This window comes from Andrena cerasifolii, chromosome 2 (genome assembly GCF_050908995.1).
Source record: "Andrena cerasifolii isolate SP2316 chromosome 2, iyAndCera1_principal, whole genome shotgun sequence".
In the NCBI taxonomy this organism is placed as follows: Eukaryota; Metazoa; Arthropoda; class Insecta; order Hymenoptera; family Andrenidae; genus Andrena; species Andrena cerasifolii.
This window is the reverse complement of record NC_135119.1, coordinates 23,835,133-23,849,481: the sequence shown is the minus strand read 5'-3', so window position 1 is coordinate 23,849,481 and position 14,349 is coordinate 23,835,133. Positions and strand designations below refer to the sequence as shown.

The 14,349-nt window shown below is 46.3% G+C and overlaps 3 protein-coding genes and 1 long non-coding RNA gene across 6 annotated transcripts in view; 2 read left to right on the top strand and 2 right to left on the bottom strand.

Moving 5' to 3' along the window:
• Window positions 1–257: 257 nt before the first annotated feature.
• Window positions 258–1,709, bottom strand: LOC143366471 (uncharacterized). Its single transcript, XM_076807585.1, has 2 exons — window positions 1,274–1,709; window positions 258–567 (listed from the first exon to the last, which is right to left on the bottom strand). Exons 1-2 carry the CDS (start codon window positions 1,412–1,414, stop codon window positions 373–375), a joined length of 336 nt encoding a protein of 111 aa, XP_076663700.1. The 5' UTR covers window positions 1,415–1,709; the 3' UTR covers window positions 258–372.
• A 3,041-nt stretch (window positions 1,710–4,750) lies between these two features.
• Window positions 4,751–12,505, top strand: LOC143365944 (uncharacterized). The gene is made up of 3 exons (XR_013084628.1): window positions 4,751–6,310; window positions 6,399–6,460; window positions 12,372–12,505. It is a non-coding gene; the product is annotated as an uncharacterized LOC143365944 (long non-coding RNA).
• LOC143365941 (uncharacterized) lies at window positions 6,741–11,591 on the bottom strand. 2 transcript variants are annotated; one of them, XM_076806543.1, is made up of 2 exons: window positions 9,052–11,590; window positions 6,741–7,636 (listed from the first exon to the last, which is right to left on the bottom strand). In XM_076806543.1, exons 1-2 carry the CDS (start codon window positions 10,747–10,749, stop codon window positions 7,472–7,474), a joined length of 1,863 nt encoding a protein of 620 aa, XP_076662658.1. In that variant the 5' UTR covers window positions 10,750–11,590; the 3' UTR covers window positions 6,741–7,471. The 2 variants fall into 2 exon arrangements, with proteins under 2 accessions (XP_076662658.1, XP_076662659.1); XM_076806544.1 differs by having other exon boundaries at window positions 7,469–7,636; window positions 9,032–11,591.
• Window positions 12,502–14,349, top strand: part of LOC143365942 (uncharacterized) — a 4,567-nt gene continuing 2,719 nt past the window's right edge. For both annotated transcript variants that reach the window (XM_076806546.1, XM_076806545.1), the window contains exons 1-2: window positions 12,502–12,683; window positions 13,017–13,380. In XM_076806546.1, the coding sequence (XP_076662661.1) occupies window positions 12,658–12,683; window positions 13,017–13,380 (390 nt within the window). In that variant the 5' untranslated portion in view covers window positions 12,502–12,657. The remainder of the gene's footprint in view (window positions 12,684–13,016; window positions 13,381–14,349) is intronic.

The following is a 14,349-nucleotide window of genomic DNA, read 5'->3' as shown; positions in this document are numbered from 1 at the left end:
ATTGAGAAAAATAAGTTTAAAAATTTTTAAAAGGGCGAAGATTGTTACAGCATTCGAGGAGTTAAAGACATTCCTCGTTTGAGCTGAGTAATTTTGGTACTGGCAATTTGAACATGCAACGTATACCACGTGCGGGATTCCTTTGGGCATATCTCTTAACCATAGTCGCTGAACGCCTATGGGCGTTTCTCGCACGCATTCGCTCACAGAAGTATATTAAAGACAGGAGTATATTTTGAAGTAAAAAAAGAAGGGGGAACAGTGGAATAATAGGAGTTTATTAGTCAACAATGTGAAAATATACATGTTCCATGTGACGAACAAGAAGGATTGTTGTTACAGAAAATACAGAAGTTAGCATTGTTGTTCTTTTCAGTGTGGTTTCCCATAGACGTACACTCTGTAATGGAGTCCCCTGGAGTACTTGGACCTGAACTTAATCTTGATGAAATTGTACCCTATCCCTCCAGAGGTGACCCACATGGCCCCGTTGTTCTCTTCGGACAAGGAGTCGAAGCCAATGCACGTGATCGTCGCCCTCGTCGGCCCGTACTCCGCCTCCACTTCCTGCAACCGATTAAGTATAAAAAAAAAATGAACTTCCCTCTATTTGCCTCCACGCGTGCCATTTAAACTTCAAACATATCTGGAAGAAGATAAGGCAGAGGGTCAAATGACGTGGAAGAAGTTTAAGTATAAACAAATCGCTTAAAAAATGTGCAAATCGATAAAACTTCATCGAGATGAATAAATTACGTCTAGCCTGCTACTTTAACTGATGTCTCAGCAAACCACTACGCGCGAGGCTGCGTTAACTAATTATTCAGCTTTCCAGCTGCTGAGTTTCTCAATTTTCTACTCGCCTAAACTAGATTCTTACGCAATCTTCCACTCTCCGAACTCTATTTCATTAACTCAATAAAATTGAACTCTAAATCGAAGAAATAATCGTCTTGGGAGACTCGCAGCAAGTGGTTGCCCTTCCCTGAGTGATTTAGTGAAAGTAGTGATGGGTTCGAACGACTCGCGAGCATTTTTGTTCACGCAAGTTTCGTGCAGTTCTTTAAACGAAGCCGGGGTATCTAGCCCATCGATACTCTTCAATTTAGTGAAAGTATCGATGGGTTCGAACAACTCGCGAGCATTTTTGTTCACAGAAGTTTGGTGCGGTTCTTTAAACGAAGCTTGGGTATCGAACCCACTCCTCCATAGACGTCGAACTTAATCCCACTAGTGGCAGTTACTGCGACGAAGGGAACTACGTGGCACGCACTTGGTATCCGCCGATCCTGTACGATCTCCGCACGTCGTATTCCCAGATAAGCTGCCCGTCTGTCCTCCTCTGGCACTGCTCGCTCCTCTGGCCGCTGGCGACGAGAACGTTGAGCGCGAGAAGCAACGGAACGAGGATCATCCTCCTTCTTAAATCAGCTCTCGTTCACTTCACGAAGGTCGCGGAGAATCGGGAGAAAAAGGAGGAAGAGGAATAATAAGAGGAGATTGCTCGGCTGATGGAAGGAGCCAGTGCGTGACCCATCGACGCGACAATCGTCTATCGCCGATTGTTCCAGCGGGCAGATGGAAAACACGGTTTATTATCGAACAGGCCGATGCTGCTTGTGGCACTAGCAACTGGACAGTATTAATAGCGCGACCATCGATACACACGAAAGTTCCCCCTTCTGGTACAATATTTACTCTCTCGTTGCACTCCGCCTTGGCGATCCTTGGGTGCCGCGTAGATTAGATAGAAACTCTCTGGTATCTCGCGCCGTGCTCCACGGCTCTGTTATTACATTTCGACCGGCCTTTCTCGGCGCGAGAAAAGTTGCTTCTCAATATCTTCACACCACTTGGTAATCCAATTTTCGGTACACCTGTGCTACTGGTAGAAATCAAAGGACGAGTAAGATCTGGAAGATAAAGCGTTTAACTTCCACTTCTTTCGCAGTCCATTTCACTTTACTCTTGAAAGATTCACGCCACTGTAGCTCTCAAGTAGAACAGCCTTACAGTGGTCAGACACGAAAACCACTGTAGATTCGAATCGCTTCGAAGGTGGAGCAACATCCTTTCATTATTTCAAATATTACTGAACACCAGAAGATCCCTTGACCTCGAGTCGAAAGGAGACTTAACAAATCTGAAGAATCCAAGTTTTCGATATTTATTTAATTCTATTAATCTATCAGTAACCCAAACGCCTTATCTGTGGAGCCACGATAGTGCTCCTCGACGTCCCACGATAATTCTATAAAATTTGATTTTAAACGAAAATTTCGCCTGAATGAATTCTTATAAAAAATGCTCCCGATCATTTCAACTGATGCAGTCTTAATTGTTCTTCACCTGTCACGGCCCACGACTTTAATAAAATTATTCAATTATTAGGTTTCTGTGATTGACTAATTCTGTAATTAATCACAGAAATGGTTAAGTTTCAGTAATTAATTAATTCTGTAATTACAGGAACTTAATAATTGAATAACTTTATTTATTAAAGTCGCAGGCCATGACATCCCTATTTTTATTGACCTACTGTTTTAACCGTATTTCTGTTTCTACTTGTTTCAATAAAAATGTCAATGGGCGTAAAAAGCACCACGCTGCCCGCTTTCGATGGCAGCATCCGTACATCTTTAAGGAGACCAAGAACCAAACAGCTTCGCGTCAACTCCCCTTAATTGAGGCGTTATTCCTCCCAGAAGGGCCCGTCGATGCGTTAAACGCCCCAAACGCCAGGAAATTGGCAACAAGATGGAAAGAGCAGCAGCGAGCATACCGTTGGTATGCCAGTCAGGTGAATCTGTTCTCACAGAAGCCCGTGCCTGTTACCACGTGGCACGCCTCGCCCAAGAAAATGACTTTCCTTCTCGTTACACGCGGACAAATCGAGTTAAGGGCCCCTAAAAGCCTCCCTTTATCACCGCCTCCACTCCGATGGCATTCAGGTCGAAAGCAAACAGGACAAACGGGGAGAAAAATGAACACCGAGTGACACTCGACTTTCTTCATTCACACTGGACGATTCTACCACCCATCGCCAAACGAAAACGAGCCAAACAGGCCACGAAAACAAAAATTAATCGGTCCAATTGAGTTCCGAGAAATCAGCGTCGCGGGACCAATTCGCGGCCGATATTTCGCAGGCAGCCAAGTGTATAATTGACAAATCAGTAGTGTTGTCAAACAAATGCGAGGGAATCGCGATAATCGCGCGAAGCTTGTCCTCGGATAACAAGGGGCGCTGGCAAAAACAGAGATTCGAGGAAGCCTTTCCAAAACAGGCTACCGCGGCAGGCGTGTTTTTTACGCAAGGTCAGGTACGACGTGCGCACCGCTTTCGATTCGATGGTGTGTCGATTATTTATGAGCTTCTTGAAACCTTCTAAACGTGAAAGGTTTTGTAAGAGAGAAGATTGCATCACTTGCGTTTATATTTAGAGGTGTAAACTAAGGAAATCTGTCGTAAAATTCAGTTCAATTTTTATTCCACGAATTTCTACGTATTCCCCTTAAAAAGAGAATGAAAATTTGTAAAAGGACCATGTGCCGCAAACGAACCGTTTCCCCGCAAAAAAAGTTTAAAGTTTCGGTTAATAGCCTGTTACCCGGCGTTGCTCCTCCCTCTATGTGTCGTAAGGGAGACAGAGTGGGGGAACGCCCCGCCCCAGGAGCGACTCCGCGTGATCTGATTGGCCGGAAGTTTAACAAGCTTTTACGAGGAAACGGTTCGTCTGTGCCGCGTGGTTCCTTCACAACTTTTTATCCTCTCATTGAGTAGAATACGTAGACGTACAAAAATAATTTGTCCATCAATTTTAAGCCTACAATATCTTATTTACCCTTGCCCTTTCCTTGCTATTAAAAATGAAACTATGCTTTCGTGCTAGTGGGAGTCAACGAGCTGTTCATTTTGTAAACCCGTGGACTTTATTTCCTCAGTTCTTTGTCTCGTTGAAAAGTGAAGGATTGGCCTCGCCAGGCGCCAGCGGAATCCACGCGATTCTTGGCGAATGAACAATTTCCGTCGCGTGCCTTCTCTGAGCGAAATAAAAAAAAAGGGGTGGGGGGAGAAAAAATAGAGCGGCCTGCGTATTGATTTATTTCACCGTCCGTCGCCAAGGAACTGCATTTCAATATCATCGCATGATAAGATTGCGTTACACACTTCGCTCCTTGCGTCTTCGAATCTCCGCGTTCCTCTTCATCGCGAAAGCCGCTCGTATTTCACCCGTCGCTCGCCGTATCGGCGATATTTACGATCGCCGTCGATCTTCTTCGGCGCTGCTCAGAGAGGAAAATTACATCCGATCACGGAAACACCCTACCCCGACTTCTGAAACTTTTGATGAAGCGCAGGCTACTCCACTTTGTCGCGTGGAAATAATCTGAATCGTGATGGAAACTTTGGTCTACATAGGTCACACAGTTGTATCGTGTTTCTCAAGCAGCTTTTTTTTATGTCAAATTTCAGAAGGAAGGGGATCCAAACGAAATCTGTAATTGGGGTAATATACCTAGTAGGCGTTTTTTCGTACTATTTTTTCTATTAATTTTCATTTAAAGTTTACTAAATTCACTATTTTTGTGGCACACTCTTTCTTACTTAAAATAGCCAACCACTGTACCTTCTTCACACCTTTTCAATTTACAAAGGATGGGGTCTTTAATTTGCAGTTCTTCATGAAAACTCTTTGAAGTAAGAAACACTTTACAATATAAATCAGCATTGATTTTATATTTGCATTGAGTAATCGTAGGCGAGAAAAAGAAAACACCTCGGGCGATGGGACTTGAACCCAAGATCTACGGGGTCATCTAAGTACGTACTAGCCATCCGCGTTACCAATTCCTCCAACGTCGACTCTTCGATGTTACTCTTTTCCGAACCCTAGAAATATTTAAACTAGCGGTGCGCCACTTACGCGTTCCCGAACGCCGAATGCCTGCATAATATCATACGATATAACGTAATTCTTAATTATAATATAATTCTTATTTCAATAATAAAAAATCACCATAATATAAACGAACTGGCGGACAGAGCACGTGCAGCAACCTATATAATAGAGTTTCGTCTCGCTACAAGTCCCACGCTCGGAGGACAGGTGGAGCCTCTAACGAAACAGCATGGTATTCGGCTTGCCTTCCTTCTTCGCCGTCTTCTTTCAGTAAGAGTGAGTAAGACGATGCCACGCGCTATCTCGATCGAAATTCACGGCTTGTCTTGTAGCTGTCGCGTGCCCTTTCGCGTTTTATCCCCACCGCGAAAGAAGTACAGTATTGTCTCGTTAGCGACTCGCTGGTCGGGACAGGCGTTGAGTCGGTATCGTGAACAGAACCCTAATTCCGAGTGTTCGTTTCTCGCTTCTTTCTGGCCGGAGGGGGGAGCGAGATGGAACATCAACGCGTCGTCGGTCTCGTACCGTCCTCGCTCGCTTTCAGTGCCTCTCGCTCGCCCTCGTTCCATCTCGCTCTAGCTTTCGCCGGGCAAGAGAGAGACAAAAGTGGTGGGGATAGCGAAGAGTCGGTACGTGTACACAAAATCGAGTCGCTAACGAGACAATACTGTAGTGCGATTAGAAATGTACTTCCAACGAATCAGGGGACATGGACTTATAACGGGACAAAACACTGTATCGTCGAATGGACCTCAAACCCTATCGGTTACACAGAATCCCGCCGAAGGTCCTCCAACGAAGATCGTCCTACTCGCCAGACTCCGTCGTGGCATGCAGTTGAAGTGACGCCAGCCGAAAGTGAGATTAACGAACTCGTTATCACGGAAGGCGATGATTTTCGCGCGGCGGGATGGAAGGAGAAAGACCGATCGGTGGCGAAATTACAGGCGATAACGGGTGCGCCGGCGAGAAGAGGAGGAGACCGGGAGGAAAGGAGAAAGGGCAGATGCTCGATAATACCGACAGCATCTCTCGAACCGGCGACCCCAGGCCTCTCAAAGTCCGACAAGCGTGACAAGCCGCTTGCCTGCCCCCTGGGTCACACTTCCATCTATAACGGGCATTATTTACGACTCCGCCGGTGCACGTACGCGGCCGCGGCAGATTACGCCGCCAATTCCATCGGCCATTTGTCGCCGGTGGTTCGTCAGATTACATCGATACAGCCAGGAACATCCCGAGGCGATAATCTACCACTGTCCGCTGCAACGAGGCGAGATCGGTGGGTCCTACGTCACGTTCGGGACACGTAACCGATCGACGATTGTTCGAATTGGATTTGGATGCCTGCGAGCACCTGGGAAGAGCAGTTGGAGGTTCTTCAGTCGGTTTGTTGCTGTACCGAGGTGGGTGTTTGTTGGAAGTTTCTAAACCGAATGTGCTTGACACGGAGATATGTACTTACAAGTGGAAATTGTTGTTTCTAATTTTTAGGGAGCTGTAATCTCGAGGATTGAGAGAGATAATTCTCAGAGAGCCGAGGAAACGACCATTTGGTACATTTTTAACCTACAATTCTTCGGGCGTTGTGTCGAGCGTTCAACGTACCGCCGCGTGCGGGATTCTATAGTTGTATACCTTTAGCACGCTCCTTGGACGCCCTTGGGCGTTCTCCGCACGGATAGGTTGTGTTTACGCGATCGTAAGACACAAAGGGTTTAAATTGATAAGATACTGTTACTGCAGTGTTAGGATGAATTATCACTACCATTGAAGGTGCCAGGTTAGTGGAGATTGCGGCGATTCTGCAGAGGGGCAAATGAATAGAGAGCAGAATGTTAGAAAAAGAAAGAAATCTTTTATTGACTCGCCAACGTCTGCATGCGTATTTACACGGGCCATACTAGCCTGTCGTCTTATGAAATATCGGGAATACTATAAATACGGGTATCCTGCTAGGGCCGCGTTGCCCGCGATATAATCTACGATAGCTTAGTCAACGTTATTTACAACTTAGCCTAAGCGCGAAGAGGCGCGCGACATTAAATCGTCCAATACGCGCGAGCATAATATGTGAAACCTTCCTTGCTACGCACACGTAAGCGGGCGTGTTCGTTTATCTGCTGGCTGAGGTCCGAAGTCGACTGGTTCGACGTGGAAAAACAAAAATGAAGAAGGAGAAGAATAAACAAGAGAAAAGAATGATTGAGAAAACAGAAATCTCGATCGAGCGTGGCGCATAGTATTATTAACGCCCCGATTACCAGCGCTACTATTCACAAGACACGACGATACGCGATACAACTGCACGCTCGAGAAAGTTAGGAGACTCGGGATCACCTCCCCCCGCCGTCGCACCCCCAAGTCTACGAAAGATAGGAACACACGTTACAATAATCGCGCGCCGCGCAAAAGCGAGACGCGCCCCGATAGCACGTGATCCGGCCGTGCGCTTCCCGTCCCGTCGCCCAGCATCCTGCTGCCCGCGATTTCACAAGTATTTTTCAATCGATAGGGCGGCGAACTTGACCTCCGACGCCCCGCTCCGACCTCCGTCGTCCTCTCCCTCATCCGGCATCGTTCGAGACTCCGCTGGCGCGAGAACGTCCGTCCAACCGAATACTGAAGTCACCAGAAGGCCCGTGCCAGGTCAGCCCCGCTCCTCGAAGGGACGCCGAGAGCCGTGTCAGTCTCGCGTTCCGTTCCGCCCCGTCGCCCGTCTCTCCCTCTCTCTGTTCAAAACAGACTCCATTAGAGTTCGGTTAAAGAGCTGCGCCCGCGCTAGGCCCTACGTAAGGTGAATGTCCCAATTTTTGCTCATTTAAGAGGTAACTCGTCGTAAAGAAGGTGTAAAAAATTTGTTTGTGATCAAAATTTGCAGAGTAATTGATTAATTCTTTAATAATAAATCAACCAATTCAAAAACTATTTAAGAAAGATATTTCAAGATGTTTAACTGTTAGTAATTTGTAATTAAGTACAATGCTTTAAATGTCCGTATTTCTGCGCACGAAAAATAGCGATGTACGTATTTCTACTCACCATTTGTACCAATTTTTGCTCACATAATGCGTTGCCTTTTCAGGTAAGGATAAGTTAAATCTTTTATGGAGATGTTTTATAACACAACAGTAAAGCATAAAATAATGATTAGCAAAAAATAAAATGCCTTCGAATAGAAATAGAGGTTGCAGCATATATTGAATTGTGAGGTTATGTTACTAAAATTTTGGTGAGTAGAAATTAGGGGTGGGAGTATTTGTAGAAGTTTTCGGTATTCGAGTATTCGAATACTTCAGTTGCTCAATTATTTGGCGAATATAATTCGAATATCCAAGTATTCGAATATTTAAGTATTTGAATACTATTCAAATATTTAAGTATTTGAATACTATTCGAATATTTAAGTATTCGAATACTATTCGCATATTTAAGTATTCGAATACTATTTGAATATTTAATTATTTGAATACTAATGTATTCGAATAGTATGGCGTGAATTATAAATCAAGTTCTTTACGTTCATTTGTCAGGGTGAAATCTTGTACGCTAATTTTGACCCACTTCACACCATACTATTCGAATACTGATGTATTCGAAGAATAACATTCGAATACTCAAATATTCGAAGTTTATTCGTAGCATTCAAATACTTGTAAAATATTCGAATATTAAATTATTCGAATAGTCCTAGCCCTAGTAGAAATGCGGACATGACGGTGATTCAGTTGACCCTAAACCTAATCACCTGTTTTCTACTTAAAACAATTAAATATAGTAAAAAAATCTACATCCAGCGCACAATACGGTATCTGTTTTTGTTATTAAATAAGAACTTTTACTACAAAAATTATTTTCTGCCCAATTATCGAATACCAATAGTGACGCTGTTCCTCAGTACAACCCGCTAAAACACTGTCGAAAAATGACGAGTCTCTCATTTTTAAAAGCTTTTCGTTGCTTATGCTGCACTTTGATTAGTCCCAAGCTCGTGCAACACTCGCGTAAATGTTTAAATAATTTAGAATTATTTTGTTGCAACTATAGTACAAGCGTAACGCATATAGTAATAAGAAAAATACGAAATGAGCAGAAATGTGGACATGAGCAGAAATTGGGACATTCACCTTAAGCGTTACTGCACTACCGCCAGCGGTGGACTGTGCTGGACAGGCTGCGCCCTGATCATCCCGGCCAGCCGTCTGAAGGGCAGCTGCAGGTGGTAGTAGGCGCAGTACGGTAGCGGGTCCCAGTACGCGAACAGGGCCTCGCGTTTGTCCAGCACTGTGCCCAGCAGATGAGGCACGGTCTCTCCGGGTGTTCGATTCAGCGTGCTGGTCACCGCGTCGGGCAACAGGTGTCTGTCAGCGGTCAGCAGGACCCCGGAGTTCTGCCTGGAGAAGTGCCTGCAGGGCTTCCAGACCAGCCGCGGGTGGATCCCCGTGTGGCAGATGTAGGGTAGGCTGACTCCAACGCGGCAGCCGAGGGGCACCAGCTCGCCGTCTTTCGACACAGCGAGTCTGAAGCTCAGGTGACCGCTGTACCTCGAGCTGAACGAGCGGACGATGAACCTCTCCAGCCACTGGACCACCTCCGGTCGTTCCTCCGGGATCAAGCCCCGTCCCTCGTCCACCTGGCAGGTCACGTTAGCCACGATCCTCGACTCCTTCACCGTGGTGCAGGTGATGTAGTGCCTGCCAGGAGGGTCGCGGATCACCACCCAAGGACGGCTCTCGGTGATCTCGTGCTGCTGGTTCTGAAACTCCCTCATCGTCGGGGGTAGGACCGTCTTGCCTCTGTCCCTCATCCCGGCCGGGCCAGCGGCCAGCATCAGGTACCTGCCCGTGGCGAATGCGTTTTGCTCGTACAGCCTTAAAATGTCCTGCAGAGAGCGGAGAACAGAGTGGTCGGGGGTGGCTAGACCCAGAGCGCGGCATCTTCGCAGAAGCTCGAGAGGGTCGTCGAGGGCGGCCACTTCACTGGCACCGGGCACGAAACACTCACAACCCATCACCTCCAGGTAGGGCTTGGCCAGAGCGTCGTAGTACGCCGTGTTGCTGGAGCTGACCGGTATGTAGTAGGCCGCTCTCTCCTTCTGTACGATGTCCTTGAGCGCCTTGATGTACTCGATAGCGTTCCCCGGGCCTGGTTTGGGGATGGTGTAGAACTTAGAGCAGGCGGTGGAGAACTTGGCCAAGCCATGCAGGCCCTCCAGCTCGCAGATCACCACCCTGGCGCCGGCCTTGTAGAAGTTCCTGGCCATGTGCACCGTCTGCACCGTGCTGCCTCCGCTGATCAGCACGCACCGCTTGTTGCGCGCCCTCTCCGACGCTGGCGTGTGCAGCACGGTTATGAACCATTTCAGGGCGGTCAACGGCAGCTGGAATATTACCCAGAGCACGTACACCCAGACGGAGGCCCAGAGCGTCGGCGCCCATATCGCGTAGCTGACCACGCTGACGACACCCTGCAGCACGCTGAACAAGACGACTATGTACACGCGCAAGAGCTTCACCAGCAGCGAGTCGTTTCGATTGTGATTCTGTCCCTGAGCGGCCTGGCCCGGGTTGCTCGCTTGCACCCTCTGCTGGTGCTGGTGTTGCCGGCGCGAGGACACTATCAGCGCGGGCGCGTTCAAGCCGTTGAACGACGCGGAGACGTTGAAGAGGTTCGAGGAGCTGGAGACGCCCGACGTGGACCGCTTCAGTGTGGACATCGGCGAGACCAAGGTCGGCGACGTGGACAAGGGCGAGCCGGACAGAGGCGGGGTGACGCTGTTGCTCCTCGAGGTCGGCGGGCTCGAGGGCCAGAACCTCGGGAAGTTCTCGCTGGTGCAGGCTGGCATGTTCGTGGTCACCGGTACCTTCGCTTCACACTCCTTACAGCCGAGCACGTCCCGTGAGACCCGGTGTCGTCGAGTCTTTGGGAGCTACCATCAATCCGAGCCCGTCCCGTCGCACGATCCCCTCCTGCAGCAGGGACTCATATCTCGCAGCGAAGCTTCCGTCCCTTGCGAGAGTCCCGCGAATGGTGGAGCTGGATACCAAACGATGCGCGACGCTCAGAGCAGCGAGGACCCGCGTAACACGTGCACGCGGGTGAGGCACTGGTCTTCCTCTTCTTGTTTATCCGCAAGGGCTGGGGGAGCTGGGGACCGAGACCGGTCGCGACTCAAAAGCGAATTCGCCAGCATGCACACACAGCTTTAACTGAGGCCGGCTCTCGCGCCTCCTGGTCTCTTATGCGCTCTGCATCTCGGCCGCACTATGAACCGGGAGGCTTATCTAATCGTGCCGCCTCAGACACCGTGGCTGAAAGAAAGAAAGAATTGAGTCCTCGCTCTAATCAACGTCTCGCCTCGTATTTTTTCGCCGGGAGAAAATATAACACATCGGGACTCGGTTAATGTAAATAGGAATAACGCATCTCCCGAGCTCTGGGGTAACGTTTTCCCATCGACGGAACCCCGGGATTCCCGGAGGTTTAGGGTTTCCCGAGAAGTTATCTTATGAAAGTTATAAATTTTGAATATTAGAAAAATGTGTAAATTATTCAGCGAGAAACTCTTACATACACTTGACTTCGAAATTTGAAAAGACGCGGCTGAGTCAGTGCTCTCAGCTCTTGCAAAAAAGAAATTGTTGAGGTTAAGGGTACCAAATATCTAGTGAGGTTAGAAGGGTTTCCTAGCAAAATTTAGTTGGGAAACGCTGCTCTAGGGAAATCGATCGCAACGATTCCAAATCGAATCGCGTTGCGCGCGCAACTCGCAGTGACATCGATGCGAATCGCGATTTCCTTCTTTTCCTGTATTCCCACCGCTGATTTTCTTCTCCACGGCGTTTCTTCCATTCGACAAGACGTTTCGTATCGAACCGCGCGAAAGCGTTCGAATTTACACGTAAATCACTTGGATCCACGATACCGCTAGTTCCCTACAATTTAAGTTCAATTAATTGCGTCATAATTGGAGTAACGTAGTAAAAATACCGACGAGTCATTGTATTATCGTGACATAAATTGATAAAGTAACTTTTTTCCTCGTTTCCTGTTATGCTTTCCTCATCCCTTTTTTTATTACGTGATTCTTAATTTTACTATATTTCTCTATTGTTATTACGGTTACCCTATGGTATTTTTCAGGAATCTTGATTACCTTATGTATCGTTATTTTTATAGCTCAATGGTTTATTCAGAACTGAGGGTTCTTAATTCCAAGTTTTTGAATAATCGATATATAGAATTTCCCGCGCGCTATTTTTAAACTACCCCTAGTAACTTATCGACCCCCAGGGGAATCCTTCCGACTCCCCCAAAGACCACTGGTGGCAAGATTCAGAACCCCTGCTCCAAACTATCCAGGCGTTCGCTAAACCGCAATTTTCGTTAAATAAAATGCATACCTACACGTTTCACTGGTTACGTCTATTAAAAATATTCTGTATAATTCCTACTTTGATCTTACAGTTCATTCGCGCTATCTTGCAGCCGATCTCGAGGCACGACCATTCATTGTTTACTCGCAGAAAAGTGGATGGTGATTGGTGGAAAAGGACCATCATGACAAGAGGTATCGCGGCACTTCCACCTCTACCTCCATGGTCGAGAATTTGAATGCCAAGAAACTGTTAAGTTAACCGTCACTCGCCAGCATTCGCCAGTTTGCAACAGTTTGAAATTTGGAGGCCATTGCGGTGCATTGCGGTGCATTGTGGTTTAATATTCTTCCTCCATCGATCTCGGACATCGTAAAATGTCAAACACAACGAGGACCAAACGGTATGTAATCCAGGAGTCCTCGAAAACTTTCATAAACCCTCGAGATGACATTCTTCTTCCGTCTTGGCATTCGTTTTATCGGAGCACCTCATCTTAGAGTCGTAATTTCTTGGATCGCTTCAGATACAATAAGGCCCCTTTCTATACATGATTTTACTCCGAATAAATAACTTTTACTCGAATATTAATCAAGTATACCGGCCAACATAATACTATAACTAATAGAACTAGAAAAAAAAAAGAACAATTCGTTATGTTTAAAGGAACAGAGAAATGATGGAACAAATAAAATCAATGAAATTTATTTATTTGATTTTTATCCTTTCGTTACAGCACTAAGAAAAAGGATGAAACTCAAACAGGCGACCTCGATACCATGTTAGAAATCGCGCGCTTGCAAGAACAAGTGACCCTTCTAACGATTGAAAACGATCATTTACGAAAGCACATTACCGAAAATTGCATTTTAAAACCGGCAACACCCGGCAGTCCTTCTGATGTGGCGAACACTCCTGCGACAGGACCATCGAAGCAGGGAACCACACAATTAAGGAACAGAACAACAAAGAGCAGCAAAGTTACAGGGCGGGGTTGTAACTGCAAAGGAAATTGCTCGAACAGAACATGTGGCTGCGTGAAGAAGGACACGCAGTGCGGAGAATTCTGTCGTTGCAATAATACCGTTTGCCAAAATCAGGTAAATAACTTTCTCGTGCTTTTACAATTCTACAAAAGTTTTTATTGTATACTACCCCTATTGCGACGGCAGAGCTTGATACACAATGCGTTTTCCTTCTTCTGTTAATTTTTCTACACATTTGCGCTTTGCATTTATTTTTTTCAATTGGAATTCATTAACTTCTGATAGAAGAAGATAAGGTAATTATTTAGAAATTTTCGATCCTCACCGATTTCAATGATTTTTGGATATGTTATCAAGATCAAGATTCTGAACAACTTTTTCCTATACATGCTACCGCCGCACGACCTTCGTTTCCGAGATATTGGCGAAAAACTTCTGTTGATTTATTACGACGCAACGCATTCCACTTTCCAACTTGTCCCGGGTATTAGTATTGGTTGGGGCTAGATTAGTGCGAGGGGCCCGTAAAGCATGATAACGAACTGATGTGAGTTTAGAGACTTGAACCAGAAACTTGCGGATGCAATTACACTGCTCCTCGGATTATTGAGAAAGATTCGGGACTGGGGAATTCTTCATAAACCGGGGCAGGGGAAGTAGTTTGCGCCTAATAAACTGACCCTTGTCAGGACCCTCGCTCGAACCGTCTGACAAGGAGACTAAACGACGTAAACCGAGAGTGAGTGAAATAGCGCACCAGCGGGAGACCCTCGGTCGACGGCGAATTGAGATTCAGTATTGAATACGAATATTTTCATATTACTGATTACACTTTGATGGGAGTATTACCGATGGATTGGTGAGTTTATGTCGACAAAAATGAGGCTGCATTTAAGCAATCTTCAGCAAACACTTTACAATTTGGTGAAGTCGTTGATATTCTCCATTTAAATTCTCTTCTGCATTATCACATAGTGTGTAATAATTTTAAAAAGGAGACACTTTCCAGTGTGTGAATTACAACATTTAGTCAACATAGTGACGTTCACTAAAAATGGACCGAAGAATTTCTCCATATTTGAA

Bases quoted from the DNA above. Each gene is read 5' to 3' on its own strand.
- LOC143365941 (XM_076806543.1), bottom strand. From the start codon at position 10,749: ATGCCAGCCTGCACCAGCGAGAACTTCCCGAGGTTCTGGCCCTCGAGC. The intron at 7,637-9,051 runs GTAGTGCAGTAA...TGTTTTGAACAG, and splicing joins AGCACAGTCCACCGCTGGCG to AGAGAGGGAGAGACGGGCGA.
- LOC143366471 (XM_076807585.1), bottom strand. From the start codon at position 1,414: ATGATCCTCGTTCCGTTGCTTCTCGCGCTCAACGTTCTCGTCGCCAGC. The intron at 568-1,273 runs GTGCGTGCCACG...AATCGGTTGCAG, and splicing joins ACAGGATCGGCGGATACCAA to GAAGTGGAGGCGGAGTACGG.